The sequence below is a fragment of the Primulina tabacum genome, chromosome 1 (assembly GCF_025594145.1).
Source record: "Primulina tabacum isolate GXHZ01 chromosome 1, ASM2559414v2, whole genome shotgun sequence".
In the NCBI taxonomy this organism is placed as follows: domain Eukaryota; kingdom Viridiplantae; phylum Streptophyta; class Magnoliopsida; order Lamiales; family Gesneriaceae; genus Primulina; species Primulina tabacum.
The window spans coordinates 9,099,236-9,120,109 of record NC_134550.1 but is presented as its reverse complement, the minus strand read 5'-3'; the positions used below and the strand labels follow the sequence as shown (position 1 = coordinate 9,120,109).

The window sequence follows — 20,874 nt, the reverse complement described above, 5'->3', positions numbered from 1 at the left end:
TACGTTCAATCGTCAATTTAAAGCTTAAAAATATATTATTTCCTATTTTAAAATATCACTGAAGAAAACATTTTTGGTTGAGTAGATCTATTGTGAAACGGTCTCACGAATCTTTATATGTGAGACAGAAATAATTTTCGAATATAATTTATTTATTATGGATATTATATTGTACTAGTTATATTTTTGTGTGTGGCGAAAGTCTCTTTATCTTTTTTTAAATGAAAGTTTATTATTTCATACCAGAAAAAAACAGAGCAACTTGTAATCTTGGGTATTTTTTGTTTACACAACACAAAATAATTATATCAAAAAACAAATTTTAACATTTTTAAAAACTTTGTTGTGTAGATATTATTTACCTACAAAACCCCATAATTTTATATTATTTTTTAGTTAATTGAGATTTGTTGTAATCGAATTTATGACTGATTTATATATATATATATATATATATATATTTGATATTTTGATATTAGACGACCACCGCCAGAAGCAATAGGCTGTGATCTTATCTGAGTTTGCGCTTGCTTTTCTCGAGAAGACAACTGTGCCACGTTACGTCAACTGAGAAAGGAAATGGCCCAGCCTCTTTGTCGAATTTTAATTTAAATTTATTCGAAATAATTTTAACTATTAAACAAATAATTATTGTTACTAAAAGATTATCGAATGAATTAAATTAGAGTAATTTTATTTTAGTAGATATGTATAGTACATTTTGAAGAGAAAAGTATTTCAAATCACGGTAATTTTTTTTTTACTTCTGCTTCTTCTGCGCGCACATGTTTCGTTCTAAGTTGGTTTATTCTTGGTTAATGTCAATATTTGTTGATTAATTTATGATAATCCTATAATTATTTTTTATGACGTGAAAACCACTCATCACTATTTTTTGATATGTATTGAGTAAATTTTTGGAGTAACGTAATAACATGCAGTTCACGTTAGTCAGGTAAATCGTACTAAACAAGTCTTGTGCGAAAAGCTCGTTAGAGAATGTGTTGGCAAGAGTAATCGAACTTCTGACCACTATTCAAACGTTCATATATCCCACCAACTCGAATATTCTTTCCGTACATGGTAATTTATAATTATTGTATGAATAACATGTAACTATAAAAATAGAATGCAATTATATTAAATATTGTTATAATTTATGTGGATGATGTTTCGATTTTATGTAAATATATATTTACCCACGTAACGTGTTTGTGCGGTTTTTTAAATTAATTTAATTTATATTTAAAGAGAAGTAATATCATAATTGTAAAAATTAGTGAGGAGTCATACTTATTTTGAAATCACTACATATTAAAGTTTGATTCGAATTATATTTACACTGAGAAACATATCATAATTCTAAAAACTAATAATGAATTAAATTGCAATTTTGAAAGTAATAATTAAAAAAGAAACTTTATGGAAAATAGATGCCCTATCCACTGAATTATTAACACTTTGTGTTAAAAATTTGACATTTTATTATTATATATTGGTGTAAGGAAAATTTAAAAATATTAAAAAAAGGGCACCAAAAGTGATTATTTGACATTTTATTATTATATTGAGACTGAAGTTTTATAATATGGTGATATTATATATATATATATATATATATATGTATATGGATAGCCATTAATAAATCCTAGTGGAATTTCCTTTGCCACAAACTTCCATCTCAATAGAACTAAAAAGTTCACGTCAGTGTCGATGATTTATTTGAAACGAAATTTAAATTTGAAATTTAATTGAAACAAATATCTCTCACAACTCAAAAAAGGAAAAAAATATATACACACATGTATTACGTGTTGAGGTTTATTAAAAAATTAATATGAATTATGCATATTAATTTTGGAGGTATATTATATATATAAATAAAAACATATATAAATTAATACTCAATAAATTATTAATTTCTCTAAAATAATATTTTTTTGGGTTCCGACTTGAGATAATATGCTAAATTAATAATTCAGATAATTTAATAAGATAATAATGACGTGAGACCCATGAATAAAACTATAGTCAAGTCAATATCATAATTTAAGAAATATCTAAAATTATGAACATAACTAGGAAAATTTAGTAAAATATATTTATATTGTTGTTTGTTTTTTATTAAATTTAATTATTAGTTTTTTATATGTTAAATTTTATTTGATTAGTCGATAAAATGAATATTATTTAATTAATAAAAATAATGAATATCACTTACTTATTTTTATAAATATAAATGCACAATAAATTTTTATATATATTAATTCAAAGAATACCATACTGATATTGATAGAACACAATATTTTTTTTATTTACTTGAATTTATATTAATTAAAATAAAAATACATTTTAAAAATAAAAATTATTAATTTATCAATATATTAATGATTTCCACCAGCCTTATTTGATGATTCAATTAAATAAAGCGCCTTAAACATAGGAATCCAACGCGCATACTCGTTTTTCTCATGTATATATATATATATATATATATAAATGAATTTGTTACGATAAAATCATAAATCCGATAACTCATTTGAAACTTGATGTCAGATGAATTATAACTATAAATCAAGGTGACATTTTCAACTTACTCGAACTATTTATATAAGATAAAGATAATATCAAAAATTATTTGTTGTTTCAAACAAGAATAACGTACCAACAAAAACTTCTAAATTCTATACTTAGGGGGATGTATTGGTTATAGACTTTTAATGACTTTTATGGAGTTTAAAAGTCTAGAGGTATTCAAACTAGGCTTTTATATATTCCATAAAAGTTTAGTGGTATTCAATGTAAACTTTTGTAGAATTTTAAAAAGTCATGTGGTATTCAAACTTGACTTTTAAAAACTCTACAAAAGTCTATAGGTATTCAAAATGTCAATAGACTTTTAATGACTTTATGGAATTCTATTAAGTACAAGAATTATAGCCTAAGGTACAACAATAAAATGTTAACAAAAGTTTTTGATTCAACCTAAAGATTTGGATGTACATTTAATTGAGAAATCTCCCAAATTCAATACAAACTTTCATTCTTTTCTCATCTATTTATTTTTTCTTTTATTTGTACTTTTTAAAAACATAATTAAAATTTAATTTTTTTATTAATTATTATATAACATTTTATTTTTAATTATTTTCTTTAATTTTAGTTAATCTATATATTAAATTATTGTATAAGCAAATTCATACCGATACTATACCAAAATTTTCGGTATACCGAACCAAAAAAACCTTACATTTTAAAAAAATTTATAATTTATTGTTTTAAAATATTATATATTTTAAATTTTTGTATATTTTTCCGGTATTTCGGTATATATCAAAAATTTCAAATTGGATATCGTTATCGTACCGTATCGAAATCTTCGGTATTACTTAAAATTCGATAAATTCAATATTTTTTTGTTATGGTATTCTCGGTATACCGAAAATTCGGTATTTTTTCCCATCCCTAACAGAGCTTGTGTAAGGCCCGAGATTTTAATTACCGTAATCCGAGATTAATCTGAAATGATTTATTTATTAATTGAGATGATTATGGATGAAACGGATCAGACCGGGAGAGCCGAAAGAAGACTTGACATGTTGTGCAAGAAGAGCTCGGCGCATATGCGCGACGTGTATGGGCGCACATGCGCGAGGAAGACAGAACCATGCGCGCACATGCGCGGCTTGAATGCACGCACATGCACGGAACGTCCAGAGAGTTCGGAGCACATGCGCGGGGGAATGCGCGCACATGCACGGAACGTCCAGAGAGTTCGGCGCACATGCGCGGCGGAATGCGCGCACATGCGCGGAACGTCCAGAGAGTTCGGCGCACATGCGCGGCGGAAGGCGCGCATATGCGCGAGTATTGAAATGCCGAGACAGTAGGTCTCGCGCATATGCGCGACTTGGGTGCGCGCATATGCGCGAGCAGTCCAACAGCCAACGTTTGAAACAGAAGCTTTGGCGCATATGCGCCGGATTGAGGCGCGCATATGCGCCAGTAGTTGCGAAGCCGAGCATTGAGACCAGTAGGTCTCGCGAGAAACGGACTGATTATGGAATTGTTATGAATTTTGGAGTCGATTTGATTGAGAATCGATATCAGATTTATATTATCGTTGAAATTATGAGTTATATCGATAGTGATTAGGAGTTCTGGTATTATATCTGTGATGTTGGGACTGACGGGTTATCGAGACTGTATTGGTATGCCGTCGAAACATCAGTTGATTGATATTGATCAGACTCGGTATTGGTTGAGATGATATTGTGGTATCATATGTCGATTGGCATTGATCCGATTATGTTTTGATTTGAGTATTGATCAGAACAGGTTTTGAACTAAGTTATGTACTGATATTGTATCTATTCGATTGTTATTAGCAGATTGGGTATGGACAGAGTTGACTTCGATACTTCGTCTTCATCGGACCGAGAAGATAAAGGTATAAATTAATGTTGAGTTGGGATTGCACAACTCGAGTGAGGTTTGGCTCGAGTTTCCCTAAATCACATACTTTACCTTATTGTATTGATTTGATTGATGTACTTGTTCTATTGATTTATAGACAGCAGGTATTAGACGAGTAATCTTGTGACAGAAGTGCCTGATAGTGGTGGGATCGCCACGGGCACATTGCACGATGTCACAAGATAGTGTATTGGCGATTGTGCCAAAGTCTGTCACCAGATGTTTGGCTATCGATGTGGATAGAATTATAAATTCTTCTATTACTGATGATCGATATTATATCGATGTGGATAGAATCGGAGCTTCTTCTATTACTGGTGATCGGTACCGTATCGATGTGGATAGAATCATAACTTCTTCTATTACTGGTGATCGATATTATATCGATGTGGATAGAATCGGAGTTCTTTCTATTATTGGTGATCGATACTATACCGATGTGGATAGAATACGAGCTTCTTCTATTACTGATGATCGATATCATATCGATGTGGATAGAATTGGTATTTCTTCTATTACTGGTGATCGATACCCTATCGACGTGGATAGAACTGGAGTCTTTTCTATTACTGTTGGTCGATATGGGAATGCCGACTTCTGGAAACCGAGATCCCTAGACTAGGATTGAGTCTAGTCTTAAATTTGAAGTCATGAGTCTAATTGATAGTTATATTGATTTATGTTGATTATGTTCCTGATATGGTACATGATGAGTTATGTTCCTGATGATGGTACAATGTTTAGAATATGATTTATTCTTGATATGGATTTATATTCTGATCTGAATACATGTTAGAAATATCTGTTATATGCTTTTATATTGTTTATGATTGCATGTATACATGATTTATACTGAGAATGTAATTCTCACCGGAGTTATCCGGCTGTTGTCTTGTTTGTATGTGTGCATGGCAACATGTGGGATAGGATCAGGGTCAAGAAAAGGAAGAGGCTGGACTAGATAGCGTGGAGATCCGGGCTTCGAAGCAACTTAGGATTCAGCACTGATATATAGTTGAACCTAGTTGAATTCTTGTAGATAATACAAGGATTGTATGTTATATTTAATATGTAATTTGAATTGAATTACATTACGTTTCCGCTTTGTATTTAAAAAAAAAAAAATTTAGACCCTGTTTATTATAATTGTTTGAATTATTTCCTAAAGACGATGAAGGAATGAATTAGCGTCCGGGTCCCCACAGCTTGTATTGACATATGCTATATTACACAATTTTCTTTGAAAGAAGTGTCAATTTGATGAATTTCAAATTAAACTAGATAATGAAGCTCAATTGTCTTCATCAGCACAAGTTTATGAAGGTGACGACTTTGATAAGTTATTTAATACTCAAAAACAACAACGAGCAAATGCTAATGCATGGAGGGATATCATAGCCAATGGAGTGTAGAACGATGTTGATCAAATTTTCAGTAATGATTAGATTTTTTTTATAAAAGACTACTCATTATTTTGAGTGTTCTTTTAATAAAATTTTATTATGAACTTATAAAAATATTATTCATTAATATGTTGAATTGACATAAAGAATTGAAATTTTGATTTCAATAAATTGGATAGTTCATTTGTCGTTTTTCACAAATTAAATTGATTTAACTTTTAAGTAAGTAAAATTCATTTACATTCATAAATAAAAAAAATAATTTAAAATTGAAGATGTTATCTATGTCCAATAATTATTTTTAAAAAAATTAATAAAAAATAAATCACAATTATAAACTACAAAATTCACATAATTCTATGAAAAAGTTTACAAAAGTCTACAAAAATCTTGAAAAAAAGTCTATAAGAGTCTGTGAAATTTGTTTTACAATTCTACGAGATTCCATAAAAGTCAATAAAAATCTATCAACTCCACAAAAGTCTATCATTTAAAAAAAGTCATTAAAAATCTTTGAAAGTATAGAATGAATACATCCCCTTAATATCTCAACAATCTTTTTCCACATGATATTAAAAAAATCAGATGCTATGAGTCTTTAATCTCATCTCCCTTTATTGGTCAGAAGCTGGGAAAAAACTCGAGAAGTCGATATGTCCGAACTACAGTCACCCCCTCGACCAACATCTTCACTGCTCGTGGGATCGCCCCGAACGAGCCTTCGAGCTCCTGGATCATCAGATAAAATATTGTCCGTAACAGTTCGTGGCTCATTTGTTTGAAGTTGATATGTGTGTTCCAAGTTCCACAAAACCTCCCCCTTTGTAGGCCTGTCGACCCCATAATCAGCCAATTATTTAATATAATTTATTATTATTCCTTTTATTAATACTAGTTATTAAGTCGCAAATTTTTTTTATCATTATCGATGGACTAAAATTTAATTTGACAATTTATGGAGTGACTAAATTGATATTTGAATTGTTGAAATAACAAAAATAAAAAATAAAAATGTGTGTTGAAATTAAAAAAAAAAACAAAATAACAAAAAACAAAAGTGTAATATTAATATCATATAATGGTAAAATTGGAGGAAAAAGTTAGTGTCCTCCTAAGTAGTTACTATCATGTGCTTAATCTTAATAAAATAGAATAGGAGAATAGATTATTAAGTTTTTTTACTTTAAAAAATGTAAAAAATAATTATGTTTGTCATCTAAGAATACTCAGGTGCCGGGGTTTCGAAACTCCGGCCCCTCCCATTAACAAATTTTTTGATATTTTCGTAAATTTATTATATGTGTTTGCCTGCCACGTGGCACAACGAAAGGAGGATTTGTTTCCAAACCCTTGACACCAAGAAAATTGATAAGAAGATTCCAAAATATTCTTGCAGAAGGTATCGGGCGGCATTTATCACCTCTGTTAAGCTCGCCGTCAATGGCGACGGTAGTATCGCCGTGTGCTCTCTTCTGTTCTTCTCTGTCGTCACAAACTCACTGTAAAGCCCATAATGGAGGCAAACCCATCATCAACAAACAGTCGTCGTATGTATTTCCTTCGTCAAAAGGGAGTTTTTTCGAGAAAAGAAATTTTAATGACACCCCATTAGTGCTCAATTCTCATATGAATAATTCGCCATTGATTTCCCCTAATGATGACTGGGGTGTATGGACTGCACTCCTGGCAACCGGCACCTTCGGCCTCTGGTATTCCATTCTTGAGAAAAATATTAGATTATCTGTTCAGTCTTTGATTGTTTTTTTCCCTTTTTGAGAAATTATTATGGTTTTTAGCTTGTGGGTTTCTTGTAGAAACACCGATTTTTCATTTATCCTGAGAAAAGTTTGACTCTTGAGATGGTTTGTTTGAGGCGAGATTCATTAACTGAATGAAGGTCGGAAAAGACTAAGATTGGGAGCATGGTAAGTGCTGCATTGGTCAGCATTTTAATGGGGCTTGCGGCAAGTAATCTAGGGATAATTCCTCACGACGCACCGGCATATTCGACGGTGTTTCAGTATTTGCTACCATTAACAATACCAATGCTGCTGTTTAGAGCTGATTTGCGACAAGTTGTACAGTCTACTGGGACTTTGTTCTTGGCTTTTCTGTTAGGATCAGGTGTGTTTCTTCATTCCAGAAGCTTGACTTGATTCAATAAGATTTTGTCTTTTCTCAAGTATAAAATTCGATAGGTTGTGAATCCATCTGTAGAAGTTTAAATCCAGTATTTGATATACCCTTTTTAGGAATGCATTCCTTTATTTGGTATTGATTGAGATGCTGTTGAAGTTCGCTACTCCATGACAAATCTTGGATTTTTATGTTCTTAGATCTTTATAAACTTAGTGGAAGATAATAACATGTCGTATTTAAGTTGGGCACAGCAACATCCATTTATAATATAAATTGATGACTCATGTTGGTGTTATTGGTAGCATGCTCATTGAAAATATCATTCATTTAAGTTTTCAAGATATGAAAAGTTGGTTTCCTATGCCCTTGAAAATCGCCGTTTGAGAATTATCTTTGTTGTTATAATATAACTACCGAACTTGTATAATATATTTAAAGTTAGAAATTGATATCTCCTATGGAGAGCTTACATAATTTGTGTTTCGTTGACACGAGTGTCTTTGATGTCTTTTAGGCTGTCAGCTCGGTTGGATAGACTAGTAGATGTGAGTGGCACTTAACTTGGAATCATTGGTCCTCCCTTTGGTGGTTTGGAGATTGACGTACTATTAAGTGTAATTACGCGTAAGTTTCTTTGATAAATAGTTTCTGGATTAGTATAATTTCAAACCGATTCCTGAAGTCGCATAGAAGTGCAATTCACCTATTTACTGTAGTTTTATCAAATTTCTAAGGAAATGCAAATATCATCTTCTAGTCACCAGAGCGCTATTTTCTAGTAGTTTTTGTAATTGTAATTTTTTTTTTCATTTAACTGCACTATGTTATGTAGATCTGATCTTGTCCTATACATTGAAAAATTAACTGAACTTTTTTCTTCCTTCAATTTAAATTTCAGTTGCAACTGTCGTTGGGACAATAGTGGCATTCCTATTGGTGCCTATGCGTTCACTTGGTCAGGATAACTGGAAAATAGCTGCTGCTCTCATGGGTAGTTATATTGGTGGAGGCAAGTAGTTCCTTATCCAACCTTCTTACATATCTTCCAAGTCGAGAAAACATTTTCTTTTATTAATGAAACACTTTTCCTTAATTTATGTTAGGAACAACAAAAAAAAAAATCAGACGAAAAAATGAAAACAAAGACGTATAGAATTACATGAATGCAAAACAAAGTCATACTTAAAAATCATAACATTTGGAAACTACCTGCAGGGTTGTAGCCCACCTTACGTTATCCTTTTAGACTCCTCAAACTCTATGCATTTAAATAAGAAAATCCATACAGGTACTAACCATGACAGATAACACAAGCTGTGCTGATGATTTGTGCATAAATCTCTGTTATATTGCGCTTTCGCTGCTATTCTTGATTTATGCATTTAATTAATCCTCATGATCATGTTTCCATTTCATGCAGCAATCAATTATGTTGCAATCTCAGAGGCACTTGGCACGTCTCCATCAGTTATAGCTGCTGGTGTAGCAGCAGATAACATCATCTGTGCTCTGTATTTCGTTGTCTTGTTTTCATTAGCCTCCAAAATCCCTCCAGAGGTATCAAAGCTGAATGATGGTATGTAAAGGTAGAAAATTGAACCTTGAAATATTTGAAACAAGAAATTCATGGTTACACTGATCAGTAGAACTCTTTATTCTAAAAGTATTCTCATCCTATAGTAGAAAGTGTAAGCATTTGTGTTTGCCGACAGCGGAAGTATAAAAAGAAAATTGGACCAATGCATAAGTTTTTTCTATGAAAGTTACGTGCTCGCTCGGATGTTCAATTTTTAATGATGGTTAAAGCTTTATGGTTACTTAGGCAACCTCAACTCTAATGGGCACGAGGGGCACGACAACTTTTGCCACGTTCGATCGTTACTTCTTAAATATAGAATCAATATTTTTGTTGTCTTACAAAAAATTGTTGCTGATGGTTGCGTTCAAGTAAAATCTTTTTAAAAGATACATTAGCACAAGCTCACATCTCAATCATTTTGCCATATAGGCAATCATGTTGTCCGGTAGATTCCCTATAATTGCTCCGACTAATTAATTCATGAGAATTAAGCACATGACATTGGCTTAGATACTAATTTTAGAATCGAGCATTTGTTGCTATGCCAAATACTTTAAGGTTGTATTTGGATCGATGGATTTCATACTATGAATTTCAAATGTATTTTTTTAGTTCTAGATAAGTAAGATCATAAACTTCAAATATAGCTTTTGAATATTTATATAGTGTTTGTTAATGAGGATATATTTCAGGTTCACATAATAATGGAGGCATTTAAAATCTATTTTATTTTGTGTAATTCGGTGTATAAATAAGTAAGATATAGATTTAAGATTTCATCTGTTTTTTCATGGTTAACAATAAAATTATAATCGAAATCGTCGAATTTCAATCCATCGATCCAAATGTAACCAGAGTGATGATTATGATGTTAATGCCAAACACACGGCTGACAATAGCTAAAGGCATTTATTTATTCCTCCTCAACATACAAAGTAAATCAAACATTTGATGGAATTGCCTTCATTTTATCTTATGCAGACGCTTCTTCATGTCCCGTGTCTAATGAGAGCCAACTCTCAGTATTCCCCGTTGCTACAGCAATTGCTGTTTCCTTTTCTATCTGCAAAGCTGCAACTTCTCTTACAAATTTCTTCAGGATTCAAGGAAGCGATCTTTCTGCAATCACGGCAATAATTGTTGTTTTAGCAACTTTGCTTCCACGTTTCTTCCGCCGCTTGGCACCCGCTGGTGATGCATTTTCTGTGATATTAATGCAGGTAACCATAGTGCATTTTACTATGAGATTATGCCTCTGCAATACAACTTCCAGTATTTTATAGGAATTTGCAAGTTTCAGTATCTATCTTCATTTGACTTGAGGTGGCTGTAATCTTGTAACAATTCTGCCTATTTAATACCAAAAAACCTGGCATTTTGTTACATTTATCATAGCAAAATAACTCCATATTCATTTCTAACCCCCTTTTTAATCGAGGACAAACCAGATCTTCACCAAATTACACTCTCTTAGCACGTCTTGTGTTGACTAATACTTTTATATCTGGATCGCCTATTCTTTTGCAAACAGATCTTTTTTGCGGTTTTGGGTGCTAGTGGCAGCATATGGAACGTAATCAACACAGCACCGGGTATTTTCTTGTTCGCTTTTGTACAAGTGACCGCGCATCTCATCGTTATAATTGGTCTTGGTAAGTTATTTTGGATCGATTCAAAGCATTTGCTGTTAGCATCAAATGCTAATATTGGAGGGCCTACAACAGCATGTGGAATGGCCACAGCTAAAGGGTGGGGATCATTAGTTATGCCTGGAATTCTTGTGGGAATATTTGGAATATCAACTGCTACATTTCTTGGTATTGGTTTTGGAACTTTAGTTCTTAGATATATGTGAGAGCAAAGAGATTCATGCAAACGGACATCGGGTTAAATACTATTACACATTGAATTAATATGTAATTTTCATGATATTCTATAATTTCTTTGTGGTTGTTCTGATTATTTTGTAAAATAAAAGATAGTATTGCAATTACTTTTGTTGGGTATGGGTATCATGGTAATTAAACTTGAAAACATCATTGAGTCAAAAGTCAAATTTTAATTATTAATTGTATTAGAGAGGTAATCTGATCATTCGTATATATATTATAGTATATATAACTAAAGAAAAACTTGAAAAAGATTTTATGAGTGTCTGAACAATAGATTCGTGTGATAATTTGGATTAATTAATTCAATGATACAAATTCAAGGTAAACATTCAAAGATTCATGGCTTCATAATTCTTAGAAGAACCATTTAATAAAATAATTATATATGTACTTAAATAAAAACAATTTTTTCAACTAACTTATTTAATTTTGAGTTTTTGTTCACTAAGTAAAACAATTTTTTCAACTAACTTATTTAATTTTGAGTTTTTGTTCACTAAGTTTTCAATGTTTGATTTTGATAAACTAATTTTTGATTTTCATCTATTTTGATTCATCTGTCGACGTGACACGGAAAAATACTGATACGTCATTGAAAAATTTCTGACTTATAGCAGTTAGATCAAACCATCCGAATTTAAAGTTATTGTGCCGAAAACATTTTTTTTGACAAAATAGGTCAAAATTCAAAATTAAACTCCCGGCTATTCTCGGAAGGTGAGAAGCAGATGATTAAGAAGAAATCGAAGAATTTCTTGGGAATCCTACAAGATCTGAATTGACATATAAAAAAAAATCCATTTCACCATATAATTAATATGTTATGCATTTAAAAAAATAAACAAATAAATAATCTATTATCTAACAAAATTTTACATTGACCATATTAATTTATTACAATATATTATTTCCAATATTTTCTATTTAAGCATAATGTCAACTGATTACTCCCTTAGCGCAAGTACTCGAAGAACAAAAAAAATCGATTGTACTAGCATTGAATATATGTACTATATAATTTACAGTACATATTTTGTTTTTGTTACAAAATATCCTCTTCTATCATCCCTCACGAATTCAGCATTAGTAAAAAAATGAATGTCAACGAATTAGAAACTAATTTGTGATAGATATCTTATCCCAAAATACATTTCTTATATATAAAAAATTATAGCATCGTACTTTGATGACTTAATCACAGATGAACAATATCTTTTACGTTAACAATGACCCCCGAGAGTCATCTTTTTAAAGTTGTTTGAATTTGTTTACTAGCTAGCTAGGGGATATAATGAACTTAAACGGGGTTACTATTTTCGTTTAACGAGGACGAATACATAACACGGGTCGATGGAATATCGATCATGTATCTCCACATGATTTGTGCCCGAGGCTTTGGAAGTGGACAAGGTTTAGAAAAGCACTCAAAGGATGACCATTAAATATGTCTAAAGTAACTTAAATTTATTGCAACTATCATGGGGATATTTGGATGAAAAACGTAGGCAAATTGACACATAATATATCAAGTTTGGGATTATGATTATTTTAACAAAAAGAATGATGTTGTTCAAAGAATTTGTGGACAAGTTTGTATATGGCTCCTCTTGAGCGTAAAAGACAAAACGTGAGTTTTTGACTTTTATATAAATCATTAAAATATCTCAATGAATCCAAATTAACTTGTTCAGAGTTCAAGAAGCCTGAAAAACGAGCTTGCAGTACAATATCCTTGTACTTCCGCATGAATCATGCCGTTTCTTCGACTTGACCTTGACATATATATAAAGGTCAATAAAACTTTTTTTTTGTCCTATGAATCCAGGAAATCCCATTTAATAAATGTAATAATAGAGAAATAATCCAAGATCATACATATTCTGAAATATGAAATCCAATGCAGCATGGCAAGTGTGCTTCCTTGTGGTGTTTGTAGGGTATATTTTCATATGGGCTATGCTTCCTACAAAAGTTTACAAGAATACTTGGACTCCCAAATTGAATAAAAATCTCAACTCCACTTACTTCAGAGAACAAGGTTTAATATTTGTTTTAATGCAATAGGGGATGTTATTGCCGTTGATGTTGGTTAATAATTTGATTAAATTTGTGATATCTTCAGGGACAAATCTTCTTTTATTCAGTTTTCCAATCATGCTTCTTGCTGTTCTTGGATGCGTACATCTACACTTCAAGACGAAATCGAATTCCCCGAGGTTGGGTCTTTTACTTGTTAGTTTTTTTCCAAGTTCCCTTTACTTACATGCATTGAATGTGAAATGAAAGTTTGAGCATGCAGTTCGTATGATTTTGATATTGAATCTACGAGTGTCCGTTTTCATACACAACCATCAAATTTCACTCTGCGTAAACTTGGGCATTTTCACTTCGGAGTTGTGTAACCTTGATAAATGTGATATATTAACTACTGATCGAGCGTGAACTCCTCACAGTAATTGGCGTTGTTTCCGTCCAATGAGACGTCCAGCAATGGTAATGGCGCCGTTGGGGATAGTCAATGCAGTGGAACTTGCATTTGCAGCCATGTTTGTGGCACTTCTGATCTGGTCTTTGGCGAACTATTTGTATATCAGCTTTGGGAATCTCCACATGCATACAACAGGAGAGAAAGTGTACGACATCGAAACTGTTGAATCTTAATCAACCCAATTTTACTATCATGGTTCATGTTACTAGTGCTGATGCATCTCATGTGTAAAGTTTTCTAGCCAAAACAGTGTGTGATGCAACAGATGGTCGAATGATGAGTTTCTCAGTATGCTTGAACTATAGTTTTTAGTAAAGATTTTCATTTTCTTGGATATTATAGGTGGCAGGCGAAGTTTCGTAGTGTATCCCTGAGGCTCGGATACATCGGAAACACATGTTGGGCGTTCCTGTTTTTCCCGGTGACTCGGGGGTCGTCTCTCTTGCCTCTGGTCGGCCTCACATCTGAATCTAGTATCAAATATCACATTTGGCTTGGCCATGTTTCAAATTTCCTTTTTGCAGTTCACAGCGTAGGATTCATCATATACTGGTGGGCGATGACAGATCAGATGTACCTGGTAAAATACATGTACTTGGTTTTTCCAGGTTTTGTTTTCTTTATGCCTCGAACCGAGAAAAAAACAAACTAATAACGCGAGGAAACCGGTATTGCAGATGCTTCAATGGAGCAGCACTTATCTGTCAAATGTAGCTGGAGTTATTGCATTCGTTTTGTCCCTGGGAATGTGGGTAACAAGTTTTGATCGTGTCAGGAGGAAAGCGTTCGAAGTTTTCTTCTACGTTCACCATCTATATGTTCTATTTGTGTTCTTCTACATGTTTCACGTTGGAGTAGCATACTTATGCTTGATTCTTCCCGGAATCTTTCTGTTCATTATCGATCGATATTTGAGGTTCTTGCAATCACGACGCAAGTCTAGACTGGTTTCAACTCGCCTTTTGCCTAACGGTACAATGGAACTTACGTTTTCCAAAAGTCCAGGTGAGAACAAAATCTGTAATGATTTTCATAGCATGTTGGGTAACTAATTATGGCACAAACAAACTGCTTTCAGGTGTTGCCCACGTACTGTTTACTAGTATTGTAGAAAGAGTAAGTTTAGTTTTCTTAAACAAATCAAGCCAACAAATTTGAATTCAAACCACTTCATTTTTTACAAATAATTACCTAAACTTCACGTATAAATATTCATCGATTCTTCGTTTCAAAATCACATCAAAACAAAAAATCCTCTCATCTACCATCATTAGTGTAGAAGTGAGATACATGTTTTAGTGTGAGATTTCTTAAGGAGTATTTATCATTGGAAGAAATTGGGAGAGAAAATGAGTGTTAAAATCAGAATTTTCTGAGTGAAATACTTTGTATTTTCAATTATCTTGTTTCTTTGTTATTAATAAAGAAGTGATCTCCGTGAGATGTTTAGAGTGAACGTAAATTTTGGGCAATCTTATTCATTGTTGATATTACTTGTGGTGTTCCGCTACGATATTACTTCGTTTAATATCCTAACACGTTTCTCCAAGATATATTTCATCGAACTTTTTCACCTTAAATTTCCTGCTAGCCCTCGACTTAAATAATTTTTTGCTTGCAGAGTTGAGTTACACTCCGACGAGTGTCTTGTTTCTGCATGTTCCAAGCGTATGCAAGTTGCAGTGGCATCCATTTACGGTGACTTCAAACTCTAACCTGGAGCCACAAACACTAAGCGTTGCCATTAAAAGCCAAGGTAGTTGGACTCAAAAGCTATATACACAGCTTTCTTCTTTTGATCATCTCGAGGTATCAACCGAAGGACCTTATGGACCTGCATCGTCTCATTTTCTAAGGTAAGCATAACAGACTGAAAGAATTAAGCCAATAGTATCAGGCATCAATTTCCACGTAAGTCGAGCCACTCGATCATTTGTATATTGCATGCAATTCGATCAATGATATGTTTTAACCGCTCGATCTGCTTGTGCGACTCTTATAGTCATGTTCAAACACGTATAATTCGATTAAGCTCTAGACTGGTATTGAGCTGCTTGGATTCAAATCTTAGTTATTTATTTCTTTAATCTTGACGACTATACGCATGCTAACAATGTTAAAAACTTGTCACAGTCACGAGTCATTGGTGATGATTAGCGGAGGAAGCGGCATAACTCCATTTATATCCATACTACGCCAGATCATTCACAAAACCACTACAGGATCCACCATTAAAGCTCCAAACATTCTCCTAATCTCCACCTTCAAGAACACAACCGATCTCAGGATGCTCGACCTTTTGCTCCCTTTATCTGGAACCCCTTTAGACCTCTCCAATCTACAACTACAGATTGAAGCATATATTACAAGAGAAACTGAAAAACCCGTAGAAGATTCTAAGAAACAGATCCAAACCAAACTGTTAAAGCCAAATCCATTGGATTCCCCTATTTCCCCGGTTCTTGGCAAGAATAGCTGGCTGTGTCTTGCTGTGATAATATCGTCCTCATTTGTCTTGTTTTTGATATCTTTAGGCCTTGTTACACGTTACCATATCTATCCAGTGGAACGTAGAAAGGATAATTACCATTACAGCTTCAAGATTCTTTGGGACATGTTTCTGGTGTGTTCTAGTATTTTTGTAGCAGCTAGTGTTGTTTTCTTGTGGCAAAAGAGAAAGATATCTGCTGAAGAGAAGCAGATTCAGAATGTCGATTTTGCGATACCAACTATGTCGCCCGCTTCTTGGTTATGTACTAGGGATACGGAGCTTGAGAGTCTTCCTCATCAATCTCTTGTACAGTCTACGAAGGTGCATTTTGGTGCTAGACCTGACGTAAAGAGTAAGTGCTCTCTTTCTTCTAATTTGATATCTTTTCCTTCGGTGTTTCAATCATGCCTAGACACTGCTATCAAAATATATACATACAATTTTGTAAGTTGATCAAGACATTAGCAGGGTATCGCCTTTAAACATAGATACGTACCCGTAAACAAAACGAAAAATGAGAGTGGGATTAGGCCAAAACTAGAAACAAAATACATGGAAACATCAGAGACTAAATTGACTCTTGACAAACTGAAATTGTTCATAATATGACGCGGGATAAACATTTATTTAATTAATGTATCAGAAGATTTTGCACTGCTTTATTCTCGCTCCCGATAATAACGAGAGATACTTGGTACAATTGTGGCAGGCATACTTCTTGAATGCAAAGGATCAGATGTTGGAGTTTTGGTTTGTGGCCCTAAGAGCATGAGACATGATGTTGCTAAAATATGCGCATCCGGTTCTGCCAAAAACCTGCATTTTGAGTCCATTAGTTTCAGTTGGTGATGACGATGCTTGAATACGAAGTTGAATATGTATAGTCTTTAATGAGTGTGTGTGTGTATATACGCATGCGTGATATTTGCCTTGTGAGTGAGAACACATGATATTCATAGTGTAAGAAATGAATTTTGCTGTTGAATGTCTTTTAAGTCTGGTGACACTATTAAGTTCTTTCATCTACAAAAAAGAAAACAAATTTTTTGTTCTAATTGTCCACATTTGGTTCACAAACTTTTCAGTTTTGGTATACTAAATTTTATTTTCATCCATTTTTGTCTAATTATCGATGTGTCATAAGTCAAGTCAAGAATATCTGATATAATGCACGTCTGAATTTTTTTATATTATAGTAGCATTTTTCAACGTCACATCCAAAATTATTAGATAATATTATAAGTTTTAATATTGAAAGTCGTGTTTTGCTCTTACATTTTTTTTACTTAAGTAGGTTTATTGTGTGATGGTCTCACAAATCTTTATCTGTGAGACGGGTCAACCCTACCGATATTCACAATAAAAAGTAATACTCTTAGCATAAAAAATAATATTTTTCACGGATGATCCAAATAAGAGATCCGTCTCACAAAATACGACCCTGAGACCGTCTCACATAAATTTTTGCTTTTTTACGTTTAGTTGGTTACATGTATAAAGCAATGTACATAAACGTTGATTCACAATTCTTTTCAATATGAGAAATCGTTTTCCTCCCAAATAGCTACTCGTTTTAACATGGTATCCAAAGCAAGATTATGGTGATTTTATTTCTGACAGTTTGGGTTATCAGTTTTTTCGTGTCCAAATCGCAGCGAAAGTTTAAAAATTTTATTTTGACATTTAAAATATTTGGACACTCGTATGATTTAAATTAAACATAAACATACAAATGATGTTTAGTATATACCTTTAGTAAATTGATTGTAACGTCCCGAAAATTTGAAGGTCCACGTGCATGCAAGTTATTAAATTTCCTTGGTATTTTATTAAATTGTTTTAAAGCCTAAAATGCACGTTTCTTTCATTAATTTATGTTTAATTATTTTTATGCATTTTAGGATTTAATTCATTAAATTTTAGAAATTCATGCATTAGAGTTTTCTAAGTGTATTTTACGCTCGAACGAGGAACGGAGACCGGAGAATTTTCAGGGAAATTATTTTAATTACATGATTAATTTTATTAATTAATATAAGGTGTTTTTAAAGGTATTTTTCTAAAATGAGATTTTATTGGGTATTTTTACTCGCATGATTTTATTTTTAACGGTACGCAAATTTTATCGGATCGGATGATTTTTTAATGGTTCGACTAATATTTTCAAAATTTTTCCAACACGAAATATTTTTCGGGAGTGCGTTTGGATTCAATGGACCTATTTTTAAGCTTATTGGGCTTAAAACCCTTTTTCAAACCCTTAATTATCATAGGACCCATTAATTAAATGATTAATTACATAATTATTATAAATAAACCCCTAAACTCCCGTAACCCCTCACCACAGCCGTTATACGTGACTCCCCTTTCAGAATTTCTTGGCATTAGAACACAATAGCTGAAGGCTTTGATTCCCCTTGGTTTCCAAGAGAAAAACTTCATCCGGATCTCCATTTGTATCGTTCTTGTCTTCAAATTATCAAGGCATGTTTTGTATCCCCTTTTGCTGCATCATTCACGTAATATATATGTATATTTATCTGTGTGTGTATGATACGGTCCAGCCGCAGGGAAGGGAAGTTTCGAACATTTTTGTATCCCTCATTCTTTTTGTTGTTGCTCACGGTCTCTGAATTTGGTGCAAAGGGTTGCCGTTATTTTGATGCTAAGGGACAGCTTAGAGCTGGTTTGTGGTGTCAAGAGGCCGGTGTAAGATTCTAGAGGTTGCAGCAATGGGCCGAGGGGTGTAGAAGAGAAGGATTCACGCTGCCTTGTTTCAGATCGAGGGATAGGCTCGGGTTGGTGGTGCATTGGTGATTCTAGATCATGGATAGACCCTGGTGGGTCTGAACCATGGTCTGGAAAAGCAAGGGCGCCGCTGGTCTTGTCCTATCAGCCGTGAGGGGAGTCATGAGTGAATTGGTTTCGGTAAGGGGTTTGGAGTGATGTCTCGGTTTTTGGTAGTTAGATGCGTACATGAGGCTGAGGGCTTGTTTCGGTTACGTGGTTTGGGGTCTGGTCTAAGTCCTGGGTGGGCTGGGTTATGGCTGAAACGAAGGGGTAGCTTGTGGTGTGAGTTTTAAAGAGATAGGTGCACATGAGGTGGCAAGAGAGAATAGGACCGATTGATTTGGAGCATATTCTGGAAATTAGAAGCCGTGAGTGGGAGGGTCTAATGACATTGATTTAGGATCATTAAAGTGTTCTAAGATATGACAATAAGTTGGAAAAAAATTTGGTTGTGTTTTGAGTCGATTCGGGTTAAAATTGGGACCCCGGTTCGAGTTTTAAAGAGAATTAATTAAGTTTGGCTTGTGGGCTCGAATTTACGTCTAGGAACGCTTTTAAATATGTTTTGGGATATTTTAAGGAATTTGGTAAGCTTCAGGTCAATTTTAGAGGTCCAAAGGTGAAATGATAATTTTTGGGTTTCGAGGGGCAAAATGGTCATTTTGCACCCGGGGTGAGATTTTGGTCATGGCAGCGCCCTGAGCACAAATTCATGATATTTTAAATGCTCATGCATCATGTTTACGATTTTTACGCAATTATGATAAATACGGTGCATGCTTGGTTTAAAAGAAAGTTACGCGTATGTATATTTTATTAAGTGATGAAAATGATGATATTTTTGAAGGATGTGAATTTGTTGTGACTGACGATGTATATGTATACGATGATATGATTGGAGATATCATGAGGGAAAAAGCCCCAGAGGGAGCCCGTTTATGGGAGAAGGCCCAGAGGGAGCCCGACGATTGTATTTCCATTGACATGAGATATGATGAGCTGAGGCCCGGGCTCAGTGGGCGGGTAATGCTGTCGCTGATGTCCCCCACCGCCGGGTACCACGGTTTTATAGATGGATCCATCGAATAGAGCTGATATGATAGAGCTGATACGAAAGTCACAACTAATGAACTGAATTCAATTAAAAGAAAATGTTTAAGTTTATGATGACACGATGAGCTGTTTTGACACGTATATGATGATATGAGATGACATGAGTTGACACGACATGATTTTATACGACACGTTTACGTTATGCTTTTAAATTCATGAAAGATATGTTGAGTATGATATTTTTCACTGCTGTGTGCTACGTATATGTACTTGTTATTAACGGTACAGGTGTGTTGAGTCTTTAGACTCACTAGGCGTGTGTGATGCAGGTGAGCTTGTTATTGAGAGGACTGGAGGTGCTGAACACTGAGTAGACAGACCTGGTGGGGTGACACGACCCGGGGACCACATGTTTTCCGCATTTTGTTTTTATGAGATTTGAGATGATATGAACATTTTTATACGCTGGTTTTGAGACGCTGATGATTTTCACAATTTTTACTCGTTTATGTTTACGCACTATTTTTATTGTCAAATACTTGAGACATTTTTAAATGTTTTTT

The 20,874-nt window shown here is 33.5% G+C and overlaps 2 protein-coding genes across 2 annotated transcripts; both read left to right on the top strand.

Annotated features, from left to right (window-relative positions):
* Positions 1-7,217: 7,217 nt before the first annotated feature.
* Positions 7,218-11,666, top strand: LOC142539992 (uncharacterized). Its single transcript, XM_075645813.1, has 6 exons — positions 7,218-7,588; positions 7,777-8,003; positions 8,917-9,027; positions 9,439-9,594; positions 10,579-10,817; positions 11,129-11,666. Exons 1-6 carry the CDS (start codon positions 7,320-7,322, stop codon positions 11,450-11,452), a joined length of 1,326 nt encoding a protein of 441 aa, XP_075501928.1. The 5' UTR covers positions 7,218-7,319; the 3' UTR covers positions 11,453-11,666.
* Positions 11,667-13,324: 1,658 nt separating this feature from the next.
* On the top strand, positions 13,325-17,485 carry LOC142539980 (ferric reduction oxidase 4-like). The gene is made up of 8 exons (XM_075645788.1): positions 13,325-13,527; positions 13,612-13,705; positions 13,943-14,122; positions 14,320-14,557; positions 14,655-14,982; positions 15,599-15,833; positions 16,111-16,820; positions 17,178-17,485. Exons 1-8 carry the CDS (start codon positions 13,377-13,379, stop codon positions 17,315-17,317), a joined length of 2,076 nt encoding a protein of 691 aa, XP_075501903.1. The 5' UTR covers positions 13,325-13,376; the 3' UTR covers positions 17,318-17,485.
* Positions 17,486-20,874: the final 3,389 nt, after the last annotated feature.